The following is a 12,281-nucleotide window of genomic DNA, read 5'->3' as shown; positions in this document are numbered from 1 at the left end:
ATGGCTTCAGCAAACTGCAATGGAACACTGGGTGAATCCTTCTCATATTTTTTGGCAGTTGTAATTCCACTGTTACATCATTTATCACCTTAACAATAGGAAAAGGACCCACATACTTTGGGCCCAACTTCTTTGATGATTGCCAAGTCTTTAGATATTTCATGGACAGGTATACTTTTTCTCCTATTCGTAGTTTCCACTCTGATGCCCTCTTGTGGTCAGGATATTTCTTGTAATTTTCCTTCGCCTCCTTCAGCGCCTTCTTAATCACTGGCCAACTATCAGTCATCTGATTTATCCACTCCTCCAGGGGAACGATTTTAGTTTGATCCCTGAGTAATTCTGGAATGGCCACAAACTTGTCCATTCACCACCTGGAAAGGGGAAAATCCCATGCTCTGGTGCACCAAGTTGTTATAAGCCACTTCTGCAAAAGGAAGCAAGTCCACCCAATCATATTGTTGGTAACTAACATAACACCTAAGGTATTGTCCTAACACCTGGTTAACCCATTCAGTTGATCCGTCTGTCTCAGTGGTGGGCAGAGCTTAGACCCTGCTCTATGCCAATCAGCTTTAAGAATGCTTTCCAAAACTTTGAAGTGAATGGTATGCCGCAGTCACTGATGATTCATTCAGGGGCCCCATGTAGCCTGTAGATGTACTATATAAACATCTTAGCTAACTGCCCAGCAGTGGGCATATTAGCACAAGAGATAAAATGGGTTTGTTTTGAGAATAAATCAGTCACTACCCAAATTACTGTTTTCTTCTTACTCTCTGGCAATTCCACTATAAAGTCCATAGCTATCTGTTTCCAAGGTTGGGCAGGGTTCGCCACATTCTGCAACAGCCCTCTGGGCTTGTCACCCACTCGTTCTGCCATTGCACTTGTTGGCAGCTTGTCACATATTCCTCTGCATCTTTACATATGGATGGCCACCAAAACTGCCACCTCAGCAGGTGCAAAGTCTTCAAGAACCCAAATTGACCAGCGGACTTGGCGTCATGACATCTTTCAAGGATATTCTTTTGCAAAGGGTCTGGGATAAACAGTTTATCACCATTCCACCAGAGCCCCTGCTTCCCTGTTAGGGTTTAGCTGTTAGCCCGCAACCACTCATTGTCCTGCAGCGCTGATTGCAGCTCACTCTGTAAGACTTTAACCTTCTCAGTAGAAGCAGATTTTTGGCTTCAGGTAACCACTGCCATTCCTGATTGCTGAGTGGTTATGATCAAATCTACCACCTCCCCCCTTTGGCTATTACGTTGGGGTAGCCAGGACAAAGCATTGGCCAGGAAGTTCTTTCCCCCAGGCAAGTACTTGAGTGTAAAATTAAACCTGCTAAAGAACTGATCCTGTCTAACTTGTTTAGGATTTAACTTCCATTGGGTACGTAAGGCCTCTAGATTCTTGTGATTAGTCCAGACCTTGAACAGATGACTTGCTCCCTCTAACAAATGTCTCCATGTTACCAAGGCCCATCACACAGCAAACGCTTCTTCCTCCCATACATGCCAGCAGCATTCTGTGTCTGTAAATTTTTGGGACAGGTAAGCACAGGGCCTAAAATTCCCTCCATTTTTCTCTAACAGAATTGCATCAGTAGCAACATCTGATGCATCTACTTGCACAATTAAAGGCTTCAATGGTTCGGGATGTTTCAATACTGGCTCGGAGATGAGCAAGGCCTTTAATTGCTCAAATGCTTCTTGAAGGTCCTCAGTCCACTGTAGCCGAGCCCCCCACCTTTTCACCTCCTCGTGGTCTCCTTTCCCCTTAGTCTTTAACAGGTTTGTGAGAAGTAATGAACTATCTAAAAATTTGCAAATCCTAAGAAACTTCATAATTGCCTCCTGGTTTTAGGGGCTTGCCACACCACAATATCTCATACCTTGGCTGGGTCCATTTCTATTCCCTTACTCGATACTCAATATCCCGAGTAATCCAATTGCTCTTTATGAAATTTACACTTTGACTGTTTGGCATACAATTGGTTTTGCAACAAGTGGTTCAACACTTCTCTAGCCAATTTTATGTGCTCCTCCAAGGTTTTGGAGTTGATCAAAATATCATCCAAATACACTAATACTCCCCTGTACAAAAAGTCACATAACACTTCGTTTATCAAATGCATGAAGACTCCAGCGGCCCCCTTCAAACCAAACAGCATTACCAAGTACTTAAAAGAGCCCAACTGGCAATTAAACACAGTCTTCCGTTCATCTGTTTTCCGGATTCGAACCCAGAAATATGCCTCCCTTAAATCCAACTTGGTAAAAATCTTCCCCTTGGATAGGTGGACTAGCATGTCCTTCATTAGTGGTAGGGGGTACTTGTTAGAAGTATAAATGGTGTTCAAACCTCTATAATCTGTGCACAGTCTCAGTGACCCATCCTTCTCAGTCCTGAATAGGACAGGTACAGCCATTGACGAGGTGGCTGGTCGGATGAATCCCCTCTCCAAATTCTTATCAATAAAGTCTCGTAAAGCCACTAGCTCCTTTGGAGTCATACGATACAATTTAGTCTTGGGTAATTCTGCCCCTGGTTCCATTTCTATTGCACAGTCTGATTTTCTATGGGACAGAAGTTGGTTTGATTCCGTCTCTCCAAATACTTCTTTCAAATCTCTGTACTGGTTAGGAATGAGAAATTTGTCTCTTATGGCCTCCTCCCCTGCAACTTCAGTCACTGCCCCTGTTAACTCAGTCCCTGACCTTCATGAGGTCAACCCCCCATATGTCCCATCAGTGAAAGTCAGTTGACCTGTATTCCAATTTATTTGAGGGTTTCGTGCCCTTAACCAGGTTAACCCCAACACTGGGTTGATTAGCGATAAGAGCCACTATGAATCTCAAAGTCTCTTCATGGCCTCCTATTTGCATGCGCACTTCTTCTGTGTAGTCCAACTTGATGGGTCGGAGATGAAAGTGCCCCCTTTCATCTCCGACCCATCAAGTTGGGTAAAAACTGTCTTTTGCCTTTGCTCTTTGCTGACAGGGTCCTAGTGCCCCCACTGCTGTTGCTCCCAGCGTTGCTTTTCCCAGCTACTGCTGTCCACGGGCAATTAGCAATGTGATGGCCCCCTCGGCCGCACCCCAGACTCAGACTGTTTCATCTGGCACTCCTCTTCATCCCTCGACTGACTCCCTCTCATCTTCGCTGGGGCCCTTGTCGGGGGTTAGTTGGCTGCCGTGGTTTTTTCCCCTGGGGGGGCCTTTTCTGCTTGAGACAGATCCTCATATCCTCTACTTCGCTTGCTAAGCAATTCCATTCCAAGAGGGTACCCAGATTCCTTCTAACCAGAGACCAGTTCAGAATCTTTGGATGTAAGCCCCCTTGGAAATATTCCATCTTTAGGGACTCTGGCCAGTCACCTAACTTCCCAGCCAGTCTTCTAAATTCCATGGCATGTTCAGAGACAGACCAAGCTCCCTGTTTAATCTGCTGCAAGCTAGTCTTCACTTTCATTCTAGAGGGGGGGTCTTCGAATGTCTTGTATAGAGTGTTCATAAATCTGTCAAGGTCCTCCAGCTCTGGTGATACACTATCGTGTAGTTCCATTAGCCACTTGGCTGCTTCCCCTTCTAACTGGGCTGATACAAGCCAAACTTTTGCAGCTTCTGTGGGGAAATCTGCCTCAAATTCATCCATAAAATCCCCTACATGGGTTAGGAAACAGGCTAGGTTCTTAGGGTCCCCATTAAACTTTACCTTCACATCTCTCCCTCCGAAGGATCCATCTACTTCCAGGTTCAATCCCCAAAGTAGGTACTCAACTGCCCCCTGCAGACTGGAAATCTGGTCCCTCATGGAGCTTATCTCTCGTTCCATTTCTTTCGCTTGCTTTTCTGATGCTAATGATTTGCTACGGGGTCTCTCCTCCGCATAGTCACCCATCGATTTGAATCCTCCATGTCACTGCTCCCCCCCCTCTGCTGGCTGTGGGGAGGCAGCAGAAATCTGCTGCTTTCACGCTGTCAGGTTTCCTTAGGCCCGCCTGTCGAAGCAGCTGCTCCAGGATTGTTGTATTCCAGCAATCTGGTCTCACAAACTCATCTCCCCTTCCATTTGCGCCATCTGCCACTCCAGGGTCTCCTGCACATTCGTAAGCTGACCTCTTAGCGAACTTACTTCTTCCTCTACCTTCTCTATTCGCTGCTCTAAGATCTCCTGCGTGTTTGAAATCTGGTCTCTCAGGGAACTCACTTCCCCTTCTACTTGAGCCAGTCACCATCCTGCTCATATCAATAAGGGGGAACAGATTCACCCCTTCGTGCTCCTTCCCCCTGTGTGGGGTCTTTCCTTCCTCTGCGCTCACAGGCCAGGAGCACTTGAGCTTCCCTGTTCCTCCAGGTGAGGGCACGCCTGGCCCAGGGGGCACCAGCCTGGCCACCAGGGTGTTTACAGTCCGTTTGGAGGATCTTACTAGCCTCACTCTCATCTCTCCCTGCTCTGTGCCTTCTTTCTGCCCTTCACCGGTAGACATGTTCTCTGGGTAAGGCAGCTAATTTGAATCTGCTCTTTCTGTGATGACCCACTCCATTGTTATAATTTTAGAAACTCTCACCATGAGCTATAGTAGGATATGGAAAAGTTCTTTAATGTAAAGAGCAGATTGACCAAAAGCGTGCATAATTACTAGTTTAAACACTCCAGTTTCACTCCCTCCTAATTAGCCTCTCCTTCACCGGTTCCATTCCACAGGTCTAAACTGCCAGTCCTTTGATGTCCAGGCTGACTGACCTTGCTATCTGGCTTTCACTCCTCCTTCCTGCTTTCCAACGGTCTTGCATACCATCCCTATCTCTACAGCACTGTTAGCTACCCTGCAAGCAGTCCATCTAATTACTACAAACCACATCAGTCTAATAACTACAGAATTTAACTAAAAGCATAACATGATGACATCCTGATAGACAGTTCAGGCTCAAGGGACCTCCCAAACTTTGTGTTTGTTCATTCAGAGCAAATAACGGTCTTCTCCAGTTGTTTGCCATCATGGCCAATAAAAGTACCAGGCAGGGAATAGCTGGATGGCACAAGGCTATGGCTAATGCTGCTGCTCATTATGGCATGACATAATCTAAAATAGATAGAAGTAAAACCACGTTTTTTTAAAAGCCCCACTTGATTCAACCCTGTAAGTATTTTTGACCACCCCTGGGAGTTCCTTTTTATGGTTGACTTAGTCTGTTTTGTGATGTAAGCAATGATGTCTGAGGTCTTGGTTTTTCTTGATGAAACTAACTCTATAAATCTAAACTACAACATTAATTTATTGAGAACATATTTAATTTTCCTGCCTTTCATTTTAAGGCTAAAATTGCAAGATTGACAAAACGTTTTGGAGCAGCTAGAGAGGACTCAAAGAAAAGACCAGAGGTAAGGATAGAACTTTTTATTATATTGTTGATTTACCATTAAGATGAAAACTGTTATTAGTAACAATACAAATTTTGGTATACCAGTATCTTTTTCATGCATAATGTTTGTAGCTAAAATACTAGAATGGAATCAGATGCATTCTTTTGTATAATTATGAGATTATGTGTTAACTAGTACAGTATAACTCCTTTTATCTACGAAGTTTTCTAGAAGGAGATGAAAGAGAGGATTAAGCATCCTGCCCCTAAAATTTATTCTTGATTAAAACTAAGCTATGGCTGCAGAATGGCATTAAAATGTTATTGTTATTTAATATTGTTTATTTAGCCATTAGACCATGCAGGGCAATTTTATATTCATGTTTCTATGTGTCTTTCAAAACCAATTATTCTACAAACTTATTTGAAGAAAGCAGAATATTCATAATTCTAACATACCTTCATATTGTCTAATTCATGAGCTAAAAAAAAACTCTCTCCAAAAAAGATGTTTGATTTTCTTATCTTTTTAAATAAAAATGGGAAATCTAAACACCCTCCCCCCAATATTCCCTGATGGGTGATACACTTTTGCACCACTAATACCTTATCAAACAGCAGAGTTGTTTTGATGGTTTAGATATGCCAGTTCATTTAGTATGTCAGAGGGTTCAAGGGAGAAATTATATTGTATCATGAAGTATACTTATCAAGCAACCTAACAGACTTCAGATTTTCTGAAAGCTGAGAAGTGTACCTAATGGAATAGAATGAAGATTACACAGTTTAGTCTGTAGGTCTCACATTGGCTTGTGTCACTTTGTAGACTCTACAAAACACACCCCATTCCCCAGGAAAAGCAATGGGTGATACAGGCAGTGTCAACAGTGTGACATATCGGTAAGCTTTAAGTTCATAGTTGTTATGCTTTTTTCTGTGGAAACTTAATTATAATTGGAAAGATAAATGCTGCATAAAATGCAATATATTTTGGGGCCAACTATATTTCATATGTCTTATTTATAAATGTGACTTACGTTGTTTTCTGTTATTCAAAGAACGTATATGTTAATCCATTCTCATGTGGTGAAAAACATAACTAGGCATGTGGAATTCTTAGGTCAAAGGTAAGCAACCTGTAGTCTTCAGTTCCCATCTGCCTTAGCCATTGAGGTATGATGGCAGTTAACATCAAACAAAATATGGAGGCCAGAGGTGGTTCATTTTTGTTTTAAAATGAGAAATACTTTTGTTTTCTATTTTTTTAAGAATTCATTTTTAAGGCTTTGTATTACATATACAGTATATATGCAGAGTTCAGTGGTATTGTGAATAATTGGATAATAATAAATGATTTAAATTTAAAAATAGTTTTCGATTGGACTTCCTGCTACACCTCCTCTGCTTGATAACAGCTAACACAAATCTTTATTCTGTAGAAATGCTGGCACAGTGAGGCAGATGCTGGAGTCCAAGAGGAATGTAGGAGACAGTTCATCAACTACTTTTCAGTCCCCTGTGAATACAGGTAAAATGTATCTCAGTTATGTATTTTATTATTTTATGACATTTTTTAAAAATCAAAAAAGTAAAAACAGCCTTGGTATAATTCAGCCAAACAAAAGTCATAGATGAAAGTAGCAGATACTATCCTGTTTAAACCCAGTGGTAGCATCAACAATATCAGATACTTAAAATGAAGTATGTAGAATCCTGTCCTTAATCTTACATAGTTTTATTCTTAATGTATCCTTAAATATTCATAGAACCAGTTTGAATACCATTTAGAATAAGCCAGGCTGTAGCACATTACTGTGCTGCTGGAATTCCATATCAACTCTAAAACCAAAATAGGTGGGGCTTCAGAATAGAGAGGCCTCTTACTAGACATAAGTGACTGAGAGGCAGAAGGTCAGCTTTTGTCTCCTTCCCTCCCTTTAAAGCAAAAAATATAGTATGATAAATGCTCAATGTGTTTTGCACAGTTTTAACAAAGATACTTTATTTAGAAAAAATTAGGTGGTATTTAAAAGAAAATTAAACATACTTCCAAATGTAGTTTTTCTACAGTGTGTAACTTTTGAGGGGATTCCAAGAGTCACAATTGGGCTTTGAATTGCATGTTGGGTTCCGTATTTCAGTAAGTGAGAAGGACTAGGATACAATGACTGCATAGATCTGGGTCAAAAAATTGATTGATTTAATGTAAATTTAAGCTTATGAGATTATTTCCATTTACTAACTGTCAAACTGAAAGTTATAATTTGATACTAACCTTTGGAGACACTTTGGTGGCCATATCCAAAGCTTCAATGGGATGCTGTGAGCTATGAGGACTCAGGTTGTCATTTATTATTTTAATTTATATTTTCTGCCCATGAAGTAATAGCTAGTCTTTACAAACCAATCATGGCATAACTCATGGTTTACTATTGATGTCTTTGATCTCATGATCAAACAATATGAACATAAATTATTAACGTTGTGCCACTGTAGAAGGTGGAAGTAAGAATTGTAATTAAAATTTCTTGATTCTAAATGCAATATTTAGTGGAGTAGATACTGAACTCCCAAACTTTTTCAAGCTCAGGAAAAGGCATTCCCTGGCATAATCAATCTTCAGACTATTTAAAGTAAAATAAGAACTGAATTGGGCCTAGAAATTAATTAGTGGACAGTGCTCATGCTTTAAATAGATGAGAAAAATTGTTTTGTATTGTTTGTCTGAATATAAAAGGAAAAAATAATGGGAAGGAGAAGGAAACTTAGGTACATATTCTTACATTTTAATTCTTTAATATAATCAGCTGGGATGAAAAAAAGTTCAGGTAGGCTGGTGGAGTGGCTTCAAGCTGGATGATTATTGAAAACCAATGAAATAGCTCTGCTTTTTTTCTATTCATGTATTCTGCTGCCTGTTGGAATGGCTGTGGCTCAGATGATAGTTTATGAGAGCCAAAGGAATCCCAGGCAAATCTTGATTATATCAACAAGTGAGTAGTGCCAGTCTTCCTTAGCTGAGGTTTCTAAATTATCTTCAGCGGCATTCCCACAAAAACTCTACTTGCATTATAAAAATATTTCTACTTCAACTTTTTGCCTAGAAAGGTCTTCAAGGCAACTTACAATTAAAATTTCAAAGCAATTTAGAAATTGAAAATATATCCAAAATTGAAAATAGGCTTAGATGAAACAAATGTACTTATGTTTCAGTGAAACAATTAGAGCTTCACTGAAAAAGCCCCAAATCTGTTCAACTCTAAGGAAGTTGTCTCCAAGCACACTGGAATTCACAAATGCTAGGTTGGGGACTCCAGATACAGTCTGTATCTGAATTCCAGTCAGTATACAAATAGTCCTTGGGCTATGATGGCAATTAAGACCGGAATTTCTGTCACTAAGTGATGTAGTTGTCAAGCAGTGTCCCATGACTGCATTGCTTAGTGACAGTAATCCCAGCAGTCTCAGTTGACATAACCCTGAGACCATGCAGGTTGTTAAGAGAGGCCCTCACATGACTGGAGTCCTAGGCAAGCAGGCCAGTGGCAAGAGCTGCAGGCAGGTGGGTGAGTGCTGCAGGTGGACGCTACTGAGTGTGGGAGGACCGGCAGGGATCTTGTACTCCATAGCAGGGCTGCTTGGGAGAAGAAGTGGTGGGAGCAACTTACAGGAGCAACTTGGAATCTTTCCTGCTGGCTTCCTCACTGATTTTGCTTATGGGAAGCAGGCAGGGAAGATCGCAATCACATGACCATGGCTTGCTGCAATCTCATAATAGCAAGCTGGGCACCTGAGCACATGGATCATGATCATGTGGCCGCAGGAATGCTGTGATGGCAGGAACTTCGAGGACCAGTCGTAAGTTCCCCTTGTTTGGCGCCATTTTAACTTTGAATAGTCGCTGAACTATTACCCAAGGGCTACTTGTACACTGTGATGGCCCACCTTTTTTGAAGCAGCTTACCTTGAATATCCAGTCTTCTCTATTTTTCTGGTTTCTGGAGGGCTGTAAAGATGTGGCTTCTTAGGAAGGCATTTGAGGATGTGAACATTTGGTCTTACTCAATAGAATAGTACTGCCATGGTTTGTGAGGCATTCACGTTTTTGATTTTTTATTTAAGTGTTGTTGGGATGTTTTGTAAGGTGCGTTGAGCCTATCAAAATCAAAAGCTAAATGAAAGGCTAGATTGAGGACAGGTCATCCTGGAGGTCTATCTGTGTAGACGATGGCATATAATACTTTCTAATCAAGATAGATTTGTTTATTTCTATCTTAAAATATCTGCCATATTTTTCTGTGTGACCTGTGAATAATTATTTTTCTAGGGTTTTTCTAGATTATACCCAATATATCCATGGACTTGTAAACTACATATATGAATTTGGTTGAATAGATACATAATATTTGCTTCAATTTCTCTGTGTAAACACTTGTTTCTTTTTTCAGCACATGGAAATTACTTTCTATCAAAAACTACGCTCTTCTTCCAATCCAGCCTCCCTAATATTTATTCAACATATTGGTTGAATACATAAGAGAGAAAGAGTAGACAGCTTTGTCTTACTCCTTTCTGACCTAGATAGAATCTGTTTTGCCATGTTCCATACAGATTGTAGCTTTCTGTCTTCTGTGTAGGTTTTGCATGAGGACAATGTTCTGAGATTCCTGTTTTTCTAAGGACATTCCTCAGTTTGACATGAGCAATACAATCAAAGGCTTTTCTATAATCCATCCCTATAATCTGCCATCATTACAAGGTTACTGTGGCTCCCAGGATAAAAAAGACTCTGTGCTTTCTAGCATGGTGGACTCTAGAAGGAGGGGTGCTCTATCAACCTTTGGGCTGCAGGACTTTTCTGGTAGACTCGGGGAGCCACCAGAAGAGGACAGGAAGAGTCAGTTCAGACAACAGTAGGAACAGAGAGGAGGGGGATTGCCTACTCCTACCTCTGTGCTACAGGACTTGTCAAATGATTTCGGGGAGCTGCCAAGCAAGGGGGTGAATCTGTAGTTCACTCCCATGACTCCATTCTGGTGTTTTCTTTCTATATGGGAGGGGAGACTGAGTCTAACCAGGGAGTAGTATAGATTACCATAGGGATGACTGGAGAAACCATACAGTGACAGTTACAAAAATATATACAGAAACATTCTTTAACCCCGGGAAACAGAAAATACCAGGAAGAAACTCAAACTGGTTCTGCTTTAATTCCCTGGGGTATAAAAGGGAGGGAAGGGAAAACAAAGTCAGGCTTTCAAGATTCTTTTACTATAGCCTATATCGGTAAAGTATAATTCCAGTCAAATTTGTGGAGCTGGTTTCTAGTCTGGTCTACACCAAAGGGCTGACAAGTTCTTTGTCTTTCTTGCCTTTGGCTTCTCTTCTTTCTTGGCAATTTCAACCATCTGTTCTTACATCCAGATTGATTTCCTCTGTTTCTTGGTCTTTAGCAGTCTCTTTTCACTTTCAACAAAGAGGTTGTTAAGTTCATTCCCCAGTTTCCCTGCTTCCCGATCAATGAGGTTCAGGACTTCAAAGCAATTCTTGGTGTTCTCTTTAAAATGGTGGGTATATGCTCATATTGATCATATTGTGGAAGCTGATTGGCTTTCTTCTGCTTTAGCTTAACTTGGAACTTGCACATGAGCATGATCTGTTCCATAGCCAGACCCTGGCCACATCTTTGTTGTTATAACTAAGCCTTCCATCTCCTTGTACCAATAATTTAGGCAATTTTATTTCTATGTATTCCATTTTGGTTGTTTGAAGACTGTGTAGGCAATGAAGAAGTCATTGGATCAACAGAAGTTGGTAAGTTGTTCTGCTTCATTTCAGTTTCCTAGGCCAGAGGTTCCCAAACTTTCTCAGTTGACAGCATCCTTAGAGTCTCAGTAACTTTTTCATAGCCCTCCTAAGCCAAAAACCTGGGTGCACAAAGATATGATATCACAGATGGACATTGCAAAACCCAGCTTTGCAAATGGATGTTCCAAACATTTACTGTGTCCTACGGTTCCCCTGTGAGTTTGCTGGCACACAGTTTTGGAGCCGTGGTCCTAGGCCATAAAGTCCAACTACTTGTTCCTCCTTAAAGTTTCCAGCTTTGGCATTCAGTTCTTTGACCACAAGCAGCACATCTTGCTAGCATGTTCTGCTTGCTTTCAAGATTAAATGTGATCACAGGATTCATTCATCCCGTTTCTTCTGCATCATTGGTTGGAGCATAAACTTGGATAACCATCATACTGAAGAGTTATTCACAAAGTCTAATTGATAATATTCAGTCATTGTGTGGAATCAAAATGCAGGATCCAAAGCAAATAATCAAGGCTCACTACAGTGTTTATTATATAAACAGTACATACTGGAGGGGACCCCACCAAAAGTATAGTGAGTGCCACCCCCTGCAAGCAAAAGAGGTGCACTGATATTTATACATTTCAGAAAAGAGGAAAAATTATGTAGGCCAGTGATGACAAACCTTTTGGGCTCGTGTCAAAAATTCAGAAAATGCCTAACTTGACACACTGGCATGTCACACACACACACTCTCTTTCTCTCTCTCACACACACACACACACACACCAAACAAAAGAGAAACAATTCTTTACATATTCATTTATTTTAAAATACAATCCAATTTTGGGCAGCCAAAAGGGCAGAAATGCGGCGGGGGAGGTAGGTGGGTGTGGGGAGTTACAGTGCCTTTTGTTCGTTCAGTTCCTTTGGTAACTCAAACAGGGAGAATAGTTGTCAGGTGTTGGTGAATGCTGGCATATCATCCAAAATGTCGCAGCATGTCAGGTTCGCCTTCACTGATGTAGACATACATATTCATAAGTACTAGATCTCAGGTTACTTCCTGCCATTCTGCTATCTGCTTCAAAGAAAACAATTGTCTTAGTGAAA

General features: G+C 41.0%; 1 protein-coding gene across 4 annotated transcripts in view; it reads left to right on the top strand.

The window, feature by feature from the left end:
* ATF7IP (activating transcription factor 7 interacting protein) overlaps nt 1–12,281 on the top strand; it is a 136,328-nt gene that overhangs the window by 83,223 nt on the left and 40,824 nt on the right. For all 4 annotated transcript variants that reach the window (XM_063308585.1, XM_063308586.1, XM_063308587.1 and 1 more), the window contains 3 exons: nt 5,323–5,388; nt 6,196–6,269; nt 6,809–6,897. In XM_063308585.1, the coding sequence (XP_063164655.1) occupies nt 5,323–5,388; nt 6,196–6,269; nt 6,809–6,897 (229 nt within the window). The remainder of the gene's footprint in view (nt 1–5,322; nt 5,389–6,195; nt 6,270–6,808; nt 6,898–12,281) is intronic.

This window comes from Candoia aspera, chromosome 7 (genome assembly GCF_035149785.1).
Source record: "Candoia aspera isolate rCanAsp1 chromosome 7, rCanAsp1.hap2, whole genome shotgun sequence".
Classification (NCBI taxonomy): Eukaryota; Metazoa; Chordata; class Lepidosauria; order Squamata; family Boidae; genus Candoia; species Candoia aspera.
Note: the sequence above shows the minus strand (reverse complement) of the source record. Positions and strands in the feature narration are given on the sequence as shown.